This window comes from Pogonomyrmex barbatus, unplaced genomic scaffold (genome assembly GCF_055798465.1).
Source record: "Pogonomyrmex barbatus isolate J1 unplaced genomic scaffold, ASM5579846v1 scaffold9, whole genome shotgun sequence".
Lineage (NCBI taxonomy): Eukaryota > Metazoa > Arthropoda > Insecta > Hymenoptera > Formicidae > Pogonomyrmex > Pogonomyrmex barbatus.
In genome coordinates, this window is record NW_028297193.1 from 2374215 (window position 1) to 2389197 (window position 14983).

The 14983-nt window shown below is 34.7% G+C and overlaps 1 protein-coding gene across 3 annotated transcripts in view; it reads right to left on the bottom strand.

Annotated features, from left to right (window-relative positions):
• Positions 1-7864: 7864 nt before the first annotated feature.
• LOC105428798 (igLON family member 5) overlaps positions 7865-14983 on the bottom strand; it is a 134310-nt gene continuing 127191 nt past the window's right edge. For 2 of the 3 annotated variants that reach the window (XM_089084674.1, XM_089084673.1), the window contains one exon: positions 7865-14211. In XM_089084674.1, coding sequence (XP_088940800.1) covers positions 14060-14211 — 152 coding nt within the window. In that variant the 3' untranslated portion in view covers positions 7865-14059. Of the gene's footprint in view, positions 14212-14267; positions 14717-14983 lie in introns of those variants that run through there. The other variant, XM_089084675.1, reaches the window with a different exon arrangement.

The window sequence follows — 14983 nt, forward strand, 5'->3', positions numbered from 1 at the left end:
TAAATAAACGTAGTGCGAAAGGAGAGATAGGAAATGGATGGAAATGTTTCGTGCGCGGGTCCCGGGAGATTTCACTTTCTTCTTTGCGTTTCAAGTGTTACGCTATACGTTTGGTATCATGTGCACTATGTACATTTCGCGTTTACCAGGGATATGTGTGTCAGGGAAACGTGTCACATCGCATAGAATTGATCGTACGTAAACAGATGCCCGTACACGCGGAATTACAGAGGTCGGCCGGTCGAGTCCCGCTGTACAGACACGTAATCTGTTAATGTAGTCATCATTAACGGCGAAAATTATGGCGGCACGACTGTGTGTATCCGATCGGTGTCATCTTATTGGAGTTTGCGAGCTAATCCGTTATACGGGATACAATCTCGTGGGAAATTAGTTGCAACTATCAGAGAGCGCGACCCCTGAAATTATTCGCGTTCTAAGCTGAGCATTAGCTTAAATATCGTTTAGTTCAGGGAACAGGCAATCAATCATTCACAACGGAGTTTATTGAATTCGTGAATAATATGATGGAAAAGAAGATGTCGATCTTCTTTCTCCAATTCTAATTGTATTAAAGAAGAATTATACAATTAGGGTCACAGCGCAACCGTTATTTATTACGTACCTGCATATCCAATTTCCATCAATTTGAACTTTTTTTTTTTAACAAAAATATCTTGAAATTGAAAAAAGACATACAGAGAGCGAGGAAGATTCCGATTTGAAATCTCTTAACGACTTCTAAATAGAACTTCTTTGACGTATTGTGAGCAGACTGGAAAGTAAGATCTTAATACGAGAAATTAATGCATCGAGATATTTATTATTGGAAACTCTTAAGAGCTACGGAAGATTGGAGAATTATTATTTTTAATCGTGTATCGACATTTGTAGATTAAAACTGGCAGTTATAATCATCGGTATTGAAAGAGTTTATTTGATTAATAGCAATTTCAGCGCGCTGCATTACGATCGGTGTTGCTATATCCGTAATTTGATTTCGCGATTCATATCGATATCATGAAAATTCACAACGGATACTGACATCGTTGATTACCGTTTGCTTAGCGCTATTGGGCTAATTGGGAAATTGAGTTAATGTGACTGATATTTCAACTTCGCTTTGCTGGTTGTCGTATACGAAATTCACCTGTACATCGCGGCTTCAGACGCAATTCATTACAATCAGTCGATAATTGTCCAAACAATTCAGCGAACTGAATATTCTCCATCGAATTACCATCTTTAACTAATTACTTCGTCCGCCCTGACTTGTTACGGGATACATCCAGGAGAAACATCTCCCTCGTCGAATAAACCGAACGCGCGCGACGCAATTAGGCATGATTACAAGGGTAACTGAAAACTACAATCGAGGGAGATATCAGGTATCTTAACGCGAAAAGGGGAAATGTGACATTAAAGAATTAAAGGCATTACCTTAAAATAGGATAGACGAGTTTAAAATAAAATTTTACATCCCTTCTGGAATATTTATTTTTCTAAAAGATTTTCTATAAATATGTGGGCTTATTATATTATATTCATTATTTTATATATTTTTAAAGATATAATTATTTAAAGCATATGATAATAATTTCATATATTATTTATTTTTTGATCAATACACACATATTATGTACATTATTTTGAAAACTTTTTATTTAAGCTGAGTGAGTAACCTTTTGTTAAATTTATTTATTTATGTGTTAATTAGAAATAATTCGAATCTAGCTATTTTTCGTATATACTTTATTTGCAACAAATCGAACTGCTTATTATTATTATAGTATTATCGATTTAATTTGCACTATATATTGCACTGTATAATTTATTAATTCCTTTATTTTGTTAGGAGTACAAAATTTAATTTTTGGCTAGCAATACAATTTTAATTTTTTACCTTTTTTGATCTTATTATGCAGCAATCTAATTTCGTCTACGAGCTTTCGCTAAAAAAATTCATATATGTCAAGGAACAGTTAGAACGTGGAGGAATCTGCAAAAATTTAAGACGTCCCACGCAAAAAATTCGCTTTAACCATTTCGCTCTTTATGCAAAAACTTTTGCGGAGTCATCATGACGTTTTCATGTACGCTGTGGCCGACTTAGCAGGTTAAACTGATTCAACTTTTTTACAGATTACGGCGTAAACTCTCATGCTTAGAAACAATATTGTCTCGATCGCTCCTAGATCGTTTTTATATTTTTTTATACAAAGTAATGCATATTGAAATATTCCGTCCATAAATAGTCTTTCGAGATGTCTTCTTCTTTTACTGAACCTATATTTAATGATTAAAAGCTTTTTAAAAGTTTTTGCAAAATAAGAAAGTATCTCTTCTTTACTCCTATTTCCCTATCTACTGAAATAACAATACAGCAAAATGGATCGATCAGAGACGAGGTAAGACAGAGTATTAATATTATAACTTTTAAAAATTTATAAGAAATTTAATTTATAGCAAATCTTTTGATGCAATAGAGTTTATATTATATTGTCTAAACATTGCTATTATTTAATATGCTTTTATGGTTAGTATGAATAGTTGATTAAAAACATTAAATATATATATATATATATATATTTAATGTTAATGTTTTTTCTCTTTATTCTCTCTATGCTTTTTCCTGTAGGACATAAAACACAGACGAAAAAAAAAAAAAACAACATTTTATTGATAATGATTTTCATTCCGTATTTTTCTAAGAGTTTACCTGTATGCACGTGCTGTTGATACTTCAATTTAGTACCGTTCAATTTTGCCTGAAGAAACGTTACTGGAGTAATATCGATCAACCAATTCTGTCACGATATCTATCCCTAAGCAGCTTAAAGATACGTACGTATCTTATAAGGAGCTATATATTTTATAATAATAATGCTCCAATCGTGTTATTTGATTGCATAAGTATTGTAATTCTATAGAAATTATAATTCTATAAGAGATTTAATATTTTCAGACAGGGTTGGACAACATCAAATTGGAGTATTAACAAGATCAGCAAGAGGAGGGCTGTAAGTAAAATATGGCGCCGATGAAAGTTTATTAATAAAACGTCGTGCCGTCAAGGAAGCAAGATGATATTCAGAAACAGTGAGGAAGAACAAAGACGATAATCCAGATATCATTTGCTGCTTTACATGCCTGCGATATCCCATCATTTCGATCCCCTAGAATCGTACAGATGCGGATTCGAACGCGAATGGAGTGATCGCATAACATAAGCCCTAACATCATGACGATGTGTTTCAATTATCCGTCGGACGTTCTCTTAATCCTCTATTCCGATCTGGGATACGTCATTCATATCTTAAGGATGACACGTTCAAATTTCGATCGTTAAATACGATTGGATTACCTGTTTTTTCGCCATCGGGAATCTTTCACGTCCGTCGTGTGCGACGCGCGACGTAATCTTACTGGAAAATGTTTCTGAAGAGATGCGCTCGATGAATGTTTAAAGCAAGTATATGACGCTTAATGGACGACGGAATTTCCAATCTTGCCGAAGGGAAAGGGGGGGGGGGAGAGAGAGAGAGAGAGAGAGAGAGAGAGAGAGAGAGAGAGAAAGAGAGAGAGAGAGAGACAGAGAGAGAGGAGAGTATCGAAGATACGTGGAATTAACGCGCGCGAATATATCCTGAGCGTTATATTGGAAACCGATATTCATGATTCTCATGTCCTTGCCACCCCCTCCCCTGTTCTCTTCCACCCTCAACCGCGCTCTCGAGCGCCGTTTCGAGCGTGGATACGTACTTGTATTATTTCCTCTCCGCACATCCGACGGTCGGATACGATTCGCCTATCATCTAAGTTTATCCTTCAATCGTCAGATGGTTTTCCAGCGGGGGATGCTTTAAGGATCTTATCTCAAGGTAAATTATACGCTCGCAAACTGCCGTGATTGACTCGCGGTTGTTCAACGGATGTGGAGTCGACCGATGATTAGGCGATTGATGCACGATCAGGTATCTTGACAAAACCACAGTTGAATAACTTGATAATGGACTTTAAACGATTCGTGATGGGCTTGTCCGAGAGTTTGGAGTAACTAAGTTTTCTAGAAATAAAAAAATCAAAGATGAGACAAGAAGCAGCTCGTCATCTTGATTTCTTGTTGAAAACTCTATCAGAATTAATGTCCTGTTTTTTTTTGTTTTTTTTTTTTTAGATATTATTTTGTACGTTTTTCTGCTAAACGTGGAAACTGAATATATGAAATAAAAGGCAGTAATTACGGAAATGAAAAGTCACGAGAAGTTCAATATCAAAGTAAACATTTCGTGCATTAGAGCTGCATGCAGGATACAATGCGAATTAAGGTGGTTAATGTAAGCGAAACACAAGCTAAGAGCACCTTAACACGAATGCATCCCATTAAACAAAACATCATATCGATCAGTATTACGGGATCTATCCGTCAAACTCCATCTACGTAACACATGTTCGCGTATCGATTAGTATAATGGCTTATTGCATTACAAACGAAATGTGATACTGAATTTTTTTTCTTTTCCCGATTGTACGAATTAACATTAAAGATGGAGAGCTCGACAAAGCAACGTATTCGTCGAAACGAAAATTAAATCGTCGATCGTTCGTACCAATTTCACGGTGTAAATGAAATACGATTTTTAACCACGGCACTGTTTCGCTCGCCATTAGAAAATATTCCTAGTTATTTTGCTTGCGTCCTACATTCGTTTCACATTTCCGAATTTTTCCTCTGTACGTTACCGCAGAGTTTTAATACGAGCGGCACCGGTATTTCCCGAATACCGGCTGACTATGAGTAGCACGTTATAGGGTCATTGGTTCCTTTCCTCATCGATTGCGCGTTTTATTTCCATCCGCTTTTCCAAGCGAGCGTGAAATTTCGTATTTCACGGAAAACGTGACCCGACGGGAATTTCGCGGGCGAGCATCGCGATCTCGATATCCGACACTTTCAACAATAATAATTAAACAAGTCGTTTAAATAAAAATATATCGCCCGAATTAATTTTATTCACGGGAACACGTTAATGATAATAATTGTTTGATTATCGATAACACATTCGGCGTTTTTTGAACAGGAATGAAAATATTACGTTTACATAATTTTACGCACGTGACCTGTCATAATGATTAAAATAAATGTAGTTTTTATTTTCGCAGATCTTTACTCAGCGCGGACTCGGCATTAAACTTGAATCAAATATTAATTTCGCAAATCAAATCGATGATTTGAGATATTTTACGTCCTCTTTTTTCGGGATGCGTAAAGAAAATCCACTTCCTCGCCCCGTGATGAAATAAAGAAGAAAATCCGCGCTTAATCCCGCGGATAAATCTACAAGCGCAATAATCGGTCGGGAGACTTTTCAAATAATTCAATCGAATCGATAATCACGTAATTGATTGTTTCTCCCGGCGCTCCGCTGACACGAGATTCGAAATCGATATTTCGAATCGCACGTGCTCCGTCACTTTGCGCCCGCACACGTATACTATAGAAACAATGGGGGTGTGTTGTGTTGCCTTTCCTGTCAGGCTCGGCCGGGGTTTCCATTCTCCCTGGACGGCCCACGGGAAATAAAGCACTTCGGTGCGTCGTCGCTGATGGAGACAGAGCAGAACGAAGAGGAACGGTGAGGCGACGCTTGGGGAATGAAGGACGAAGGACGAAGGACGAAGGATGACGTGGCTGGCAGGTACCGGCAGCGGCGCATCAAAACTAATGAGCACAGTCGTGTTTTATGCTCGTTATGTCTCAGAGAGATTGGCACGTCCGTAAATCTTCGAGATAAGTCTTTCACAAATTTTGATCACGATAAAAGCTGATTGCCGGAAAAATTCAGATGTGTGCGAGATTCAAGGATAAGGAACTGAACGCGAGGATACATACAGAGAGGTACGAAGTTGGCAAAATGCGAATTTTTTTATCGAATCAATGTGGCAATTAATCGTTCGCAATTTATATCCAATTTATTTCCACAAATTAATAATTTTTTTATTTATAATTGTTTTAATAAAAGTGGAGAAAAATGATGTTTATGGACAAATGTGGATAAATTGAGGACAATCGAATTCGGTATATAATTTAATTTAAAACGCTTGTAAGCGAATACTCATGATAAAATTTTTTAACATTTTTTGCAAGATGAAGGAAGAATGATTATTTATGGATAAATATGAGTAATTTGTAGCAATTAAACGTCATATTAATTTGATAAAAATATTTATACGTATTTCGGAATGTCAATTTCACTTTATGTAAACATGAAAGATAATAACAGGAATTTTTTAAAATAAGATAAGGTGTTCTTTGTTTCCTTCTGAATTTGACACATTTTATATATGAATTAATAATCATACATATAGAATTCTTTCTTTCTTCTTGATATTTATATTTCTTTTAATTTACACATAATATAGATTTTCTCGATATTTTGTAAAAACGATATTGATGAAGTTTAATGAGACTGACAAAACTTTGACAGTTTATACAAAACAAAGCATAAAGTAAAATTTCTGTTTGGAGAAAAATATTTTAGTTATATTTTGATAGGAGTTTTTTTTGTACAGATCTTTTTGTACAGATCAGAAAGATTTGTTTACGCAAATGCCATCACAATCATAGTTAAAATATTAAAAATCGAAGTCAACAGCAGAGTTAATAAAAAAAAAAAAAATACTGAATTTATACAAAGTAAGCAGACATTTCGTTAGTCAGAAAAAATTTTAGTTATTAGCATGCTTCAAAATCGAGATTTCTATTAAAATAAATCACGAAGAAAATCGAGGAGAAGAAATTGAATAGCTTTTTAATATACTAGTTAAATATTATCTATATAATATATAAAATCAATAATATCTTTCTCTTGCACTCTTTCTCTCTCAGCTAAATAACGAACATTCAAAGAGGTGATGATTCGCTCGTTGCAGGCTTCGAGCAGATAGGAAGAAACAAACGGGCGGGAAAGAGATGGAGCAAAGAGCCAAATGGAGAGAAAGAGAGATGAAGAGTATCGGAATCCATATCGCGGGGATATAACCATCTCGAACAACGGGATGAAATTCATTTCCGAGATTGGCGACTATCGATTGAGGCGTTTCGGGAGTTCTGCTCTCGGCGTGGTCGTCGCATTTTGCTCTCTAATTTCGCGATAATTAGCTGAAACGCTCGTTAATATCGGCGACCGGCGCTACGCCGCTTGCGGTTTTCGGTTCGAGCGTTAACAAGCTTCCTCTTCCTGCATCATTCGTTCGCTCCTCCTCATCCTCACCTCGCCGCCATGTCCGTCCATTATTACCCTTCCGCGCGCGCAAACGTCCGTTTCCGACATTGCCGTTCATGTCCTTTGTTGGAAAGCTGTTGTGACTTCTTACGCCGATTTGCATTATTTTCAATCCCGAGAGTTCAGTCCCGATATTTTATTTCGGAGAGAAATTATAGAGAACACGTGATTTCTTTTAATTTAATTAACGGTTCAGCATACGTGAAATATCAAATTACTTGAAAGAATATCATTTAATCTTATTTAAAATCTCATTACATGGTTAATTCCATTAAAATTATCTCTTTCTCTTTGCTGAATATTCATTAGCATATTAAAATTTAATTTAATCCTCGACATCTGTCCAAAAAAATATGATACCTATCATATAGATATCCGTAAGCATAAGAAAGAAAATTGTAAGATCAGAATACGGGAATAGAAGTATTATCAGATAAATATTCAGATAAATGTAATTAATATGATTATTGCGTCAAATGCGTCTCGCGATGTTGAAGACTAGGCGATAGACGAATACTAATAAATTTAAACTTCCTATACAAGCCCTTTATCTATTAGATTTATTTTTTTCTTTCGACTTGTTTTTTTTTTTCTGGACATTAACATCATTTTACCCGTTTAAAGAATAAATTTGGATAAGAATAAAAAGAGATCTTTATCGCGAATAGTAAACTGAACTTTTCTCTCTCACGTCGCACCCTCGTGAACTTTGCTCATGCAAAGGACGTATCGGAATGAGCGAGAGTCTAACAGTGGGATTAATCTCACCGGCGATAGGTTGTTTTACGGGCGAACACACGCGAACCGGTCATAAGTGTATTCACATCGAGAACTCGAACATTCCGCTCGTCTGTTCGTTTATTACTCTCGGAAGTACTTCTCGGATCGCGTAGCTTTTCAATTAAGTCAAACGCGCGCGGGCAACGTTGCACTAAACCCGCGTGCCCGTTTCAATTAAACCTGTATGCGCTAATAGAGTCCGGTGAAACAGTCCTTTCGACCTTCCGCTCGAAAAGTCAAACCGATTTTTTTATATCCGCTGCCATCGAGGCGATATCTCGCCCCCCGTTTGCAAAGCTTTTCACCACTTTGGGACGCGCGTCGCGCGTATTTTCGCGCGTATTCCGCCCCTCTACGCGCAAACTCGAATCCGATCGAAAGTTAAAAAAAAAATGCTCTTTTTAAATCATAAAGCTGATTTTAATATGATAGATTCCAAATGAAATTGATAGATTCCATCCCCGTGAATAATTGTACTATGGACGAAGATCGGGGCGCAATTTAATTTTCAAGAACCTAACTCGATTATAGCCGGGGATTTAAGTGTCTTCGGAACTGCGACGGTGGTAGCTCAAATTATCAAATAGCAATAGTTTAGCAAGTCGTAAATTCTGGTCACTTAAATTACGGGAGCATTCTGTAGGATGATTAAATAGAACATGTTTGCGTTTAATTTTATTTCGGTTAAAATTCGTTATGATGTACAAAAATTTAAACGATGCTATTTTGTACACGCCATTTTTCATTTTACTGCAACAAGAGTACGAATGACGCACGAGATCGTTTCTCTCTCTCTCTCTCTCTCTCCGCTTGGAATATTTGCATAAATTAAACCAGAAATAGAATTAAAACAGAAATAGAATTAACAATGCAAAAGAATTTTTTATCTTTACGAGACGGCGCGATTTCCTTCCCTTTCTTCATCTTTCTCTTCTTGACATTTGTTAAAGTAAGTACATTCGAATCGTGATCTTAGCAGCGCACATTCCCACGGCAAAAGGAGCTTTGCGTCAGGTGAATTTGCTGCGACAGATAGCATCCTGATTTTATAGAGGAAGCACTGAAAGTGACCCTGGAAAGAAGTTGACTGGCACGACCATCCATTTAATTACTCGAGGTTCTATTACCATTGAACGAGGACGGCATACGTTGTATCGAGCTGTCCGGATCTATCGGATTGTCTACCGTTCAGCTAATGGTATCAATTACAACGTGAGAGGCTTTTAATGGATTTCTTTACGTGGAGGACGGAATTAAATGATTTCGAGAATAGATACATTGAAAATAACTTTGAGATATTTTATTCCAAAGAAAATATCATGCCAAATTAGCAGAGATTTTTTAAAGGATAATTTATAAATATCGTTATAAATTTTTGTAGATATATTTTTGTAGATATATTTAGATATATTTTTGTAGAATATAGATATTTTACTCTTGAAATCGCGATCAAATATTTTTTTATAATGTTCTATATAGAATTTTTGTGTGAAAATATTGTAGAAAATAACATTTTTTTAACAATTTTTTAAAAGCTACATGTATATTCCTTGTTAATATAAATATAATTTTCAGACAGAAAAAATCCACAAAAAATATATTATTATGTCATCTCTTTGTAATTATATCATATTTATATAAACTATCAAGTTCAAGAGCCTTTATGGTGAAACAAAAATCTTTGGGAAATAACTCACATAGTAACGCTTCGCGTTACATATTCCGATAAATTTATGGGTGGTGTAACAGAGCGACATATTTTTTGTCGGTCAGCACGTCGATTTGTACGTGTGTAATTTGTATCGGCGCGATACAACAGGGAAAATGAGAAGGTGAGAGAAAGGGAGAGCAATTGTGCGAGCTTTGTAATTTTATTTCCGCGATCAAACGTTATACGGCAATTAAAGTTGTTAATTTAAATAAGAAAATAGTCGCGCATCGTACAGGAGGAAGCTACTATGGGAGGAAGCTACTATCTGAAAAATAAATTATTCGCCATCCATTGAGGACAAACAAGTTTAAACGAGAATTTAATTTTCCAAAAATTCTCGACGATCTGAGCGTAATACGATCACGACTTATCGGAGCGATTACGTCGACATTTCATATTTTTCGCGACGATATTTTCTCGGCAAAAAAATTTCGAAAAAAATTAAACTTCTCGTTTCGAGAAGACTAATTAACGCCCGTACAATTATGACAATCATTAATTATGTAACATTGCGAATTGAAATCGAAAGTTTCATTCAATCAAATCCTTTCGTAATTCCGTTAAATCATCGAGGAATCGGATATATCAATCTATTTCCTATCCATGCGTATATCCCCGCCAGATATATTAGGTATTAGATACTTGAATCTATTATCGTTGAATCACATCCCATTGATCGATAATTATTAAACGCTTTGTGATAGAGCGCGTTTAATCCTGCGAATGTCTTCGTTACACAGGTGAAGGTATTTGAGGCGAAGAGGATTATTACATTCCCCGCTTAGTGAGGGTAAAGCGTTTCGGTTTGTGTCACTGTGACATGCCATGGGCCCGTCCTGTAATCTTCTCAAGCAGACTTCGAGAGACATTCGAGCGACATTAATATCGCGATATTAAAACAGTCACAATGGTTAGCGACATACTTAGCGCCTCTCGCGTTAATGAAACCGCAGGAGCAGCTTGAACCCGAAAATGCAACTGTAATTATCATGTGACCGTAATTGCGCTAACGCTTCATCGACGCGTGATGTATCCTTAATTTGCGAAATTAACCGGAAACCCCCGGTGCACGAATCGAATGCCGGTGAATCTGAATCTAATGAGTCCTCAGCGATGCAATCGCGCATTATAATAATTATAAGTTAGCATGTAATTAAAATTTATTGGTCGTTCTAAACATGAAATTCCAACATACGTCACGATTTCAATACACAGACGAATTGTGACACATTTAGCAACTAGAATGAATCGAAAAGTAAAAACGACTACTACAGTTAAAAAAAGTTTTTTCTTTATTCTAACTATTATTAATTGATGATAAGTAATTTTTATAGAAAATATTTTCTCGTCAGTTTTCTGCAAATTTGTAATTGTCTTTTGTGTATTTATGGGCGCAAATGGTAATTGTTTCTTAAAGTAATCCTTTCTTCTTACTTAAGACGTACTTAAGACGTCATTATAACTTCGGATTTACACGGATAGCTACGATTTGACAAACGAGCGAAACGCTTGGAGTTTTCTTTTCAATCATGGGTCTTCAACTTACTTTCACTTGTAGACGCTTGTCGGAATTTACCGATAAATTACACGGAACTTTTCGAAGCGTTTTAAGTTGGATTACTTTGTCTGGATTGTTTGAGCGATTGCCATTCTTTTGCAAATTACTATTCTATTGTTTCGCATGTTTAATGAGCTTTAGACAGCAGAGACAAAACGTAGTTGCTAAATTATCTGTTTACTGAAAACTAATTTTCATTAATGTTTATTCATTATTTTTACTTATCTCTCTTCAAGATAATAATAACGCAATATTTTTAAATAGATTTCTCTTTCTTCTTATTAACTTTATTTAAAAAATATTTATTTAATTTTAACGAAACGAAAGTAAGGAAAGATTATAAAATTTCAATGATAATTTTTTAATAAATTAGAATCTAACAAAAAAGAAATGTTTATTAACAAATTATTGAAATATTCGTATTTTGAAAATTAAATTTATAAAATAATTTATTAAATAATTTATTTGTTTTTGCATTTGTTACTGGTCTATATCACTTTTTTATTTTTAATACTTATCTTCTTATTCATAATTCTAATATTTTATTTGTTATTCGCACAAATAAAATCATAAATATTAAAAGGAATAATTTTATAACTTTGTAAAATTCGCAAGAGGCATTTCGTTACACTATACATTTCAATGTAATACGTAATTTAATAAATATCTTTTTTCGTTAGTTTTATATATATATAAAAGTAACGATCATTAAAAAGTGTATGTAAAGCTGGTATATTATCCATGGAACCTCATTAATTATTGAGATATCTAATAGTATTTATAATTCTGTGTGACTCTGATATCTCAATTTGTTTAATTTCGATATATAAAAATAAAAGTGTAGAACTTCAAAATGAAGCCATGATTCTAAATAGTTAATGAGTTTCCACAAAATAATACGCTATTTCACATACATACATACATCATTAAAAATGACTTTCTAAGTTGTACGGACATATATGCATATTATATTTATCAGCCATCATGATGTCGAAATACATTATGACATTGTTGAAATTTAATTGCTTTCTTAACATCATGCATTATCAATTATTTTCTGATCTGAATAATTGATGTGATAAGTTTTTAAAGTATTATATATTTTATCTCATGTCTTTTTATAATTATAATAAAATAATATAAATCAATACACTTAAACTTTATTTCTAGTTCTTTTATTATTCGCCTTGATCTTTTTCTGGAACATCTACTGATAAAAGTTGGTATATTTATTTAATTTATATAACAATAATATTATATATCGTACACATAAGAAATAAGATGATTTGAACTGGTACTTACGTATTTTTTTAATATGCAGCAGATACAGGTATTGTAATGAAGGATCACTTTGGGAATGTGCGTGTAAATCGTGCGGGTAAAAATATTTCCTATCTGTGATTGAGCTACGGATTGGCAGTTTATTTATGGACACAATTTCGATTGTAATTTTGTTATAATCGATCGTGTAATCACGTTGCACGCGATCAATCTTTTCAGAATGATGTCTCAAACGCAAATGCATGTGCTTAAAATCAAACCTATGAATCAGATAATTTTTGTTATCTACCCTTTTTGTTACCCTACATAATATTTACAATGCTAGATTGTGAGAGTTTATTATCGTCAACATTGATGGAAGTTACGTAGAACGACGGTACTAAGCACAACTTTTGTTTACAGAACTCAATATCCCATTTGCATCAAACTGCTAGAAACTCGCCAAACTTATAAGGAGCAAATAATACTTGATTCCCATGATGAAATGTTGGCAGCCTCCCGACGAGATTTCATCACTAAATTCATTCGCGAAGATGTAATACATTTGTGAATGTAATACTCACGAAATGTGAAAATCTCTGAAAAGATTTTAAATTTTATCGGAATTCAAAAATTCGTTTCCTTACATCACAAATATTCTACTGTTTCATAATATTAATATATTAGAAAATTGCATTTTCTTTCCATGTTATTTTTTTATATCAAAATTACTTATCGAAGCATGTTTTAAGATTGAAAACGTAAAAGAGATTGAAATAACTTAAAAAGAAAAAATTTAATAATATTCACACCTCAAGCGGTTAATAAAAATCTAGATTTCGAAGATATTTTATTAGAGGTGAAAAGTGATAAGTTCACGAAAAAGATTTCTGTTTCAATGCGCGAGAGTTTATGATGACCAACGACCATAAGACAGCAACTTGGTTCTTGAAGTTCACGAACAAATTCGTCCACGTCGAAAGACGACCAAATCTCATTCCACGAATATTATTCACTCGTTACGAGTTCAAGCAGAGTTTCTATCAAGTAGTGTCACTTGGATAAGACGTTTCTTTAAACGAAAGTTACATGATTACGTGAAACTTTGCAGTCCTCCTTAGATTTCGCCACTGGGGATACAGATTCTCTGTCTGCAGTTGAATCTCTCGCTTTAAGTTTATTCGCAAATAGGTTTTTCTTTGATCCCACGCGAAATCTGTCACATCTTCTTTCGCGAACGTTTGGATTTCATTGCCAGAAAGCTTCACTTTGCGAGGAATAGATAAAGGTCGTGATTTTTGATTCTCATCAAGTTTCATCAAGTCTCATCAAGTGGAGTCTTATCAAGTTCCAAATCATTGACAAAAAGGAATTTAATTTTAGATTAGGATAAGATTTAGATTTTAATTATTCGAATTTCTCCTGGATGAGCTTCGGTTTTGCGAAAGTGACAGTTTGCGATAGTCACGTGGCATAACGGATGATTATCTGAAGATATCGTCTTACGTCTGCAATAATCAAGAAAGCCATGAGAGTCAGTATGGTGTCGCTTGACGTAGCCGCCGTGGAATTTCGTCGATCGCCTGCTCCGTGCATGGCTGCTGGTTTTTCCTCCTCTGCGAAAATAGATGAGATTCCTTGATGGGATCAAACGCAATCGAGAGAAAAGTAATTGAACGGACAGAATGTTTCGGAAATATCTAGCCAAACTTTGACTTTTTTTTTATTTGTTACCAATTGCGCTCTGTTCGAGATACGTCATATAAATATTTTTCATTTCTAAGTTACAGCACATCAAACTTAAAGAATATGCTATTAAAAATAAGCACAACATTAATGAAATGAAGAAAATATATTAATTTATGGTGGCAGATAATATAAAATATGATTAAAAAAAAATGTTCACTCCTGCGAATAAAAAAATTATCCGCGACTAAAATCTTCCTTATTCATCGATTATAATACTAATTATTACGTATAGATCGTGCTTCGCGCATGTTTTTATATCATGCATTTATATTTTTTAACCTAATACATGAGAAAGCTTCCAACGTGGTTGACGTTGATCCTAACCGGGATTGAATAGCCGAAGTAGGCTATTGGATAACCTTCCCGCTGAAACTAAAAAATGGAAGACTGGTCTTATATATCGCGATTCTCCGAGATTGACGATGGTTCGTGGATTTTACGGCCTATAAAGCTTGCCCTATACTTTGACGCAACGTCTGTTTTTATCCGAATCCAGATTTCACGCGAGATTATACGTGAAGGCATAAATAAATGTCGCCGTAATAGTATGAGAAGGAAGAGGGCTGGTTCTCAGTTTCGATGATCGACGAGGAAGATTCTTTCCAAAGATTCGATCGAAATAATGCAATAAAATGGAGC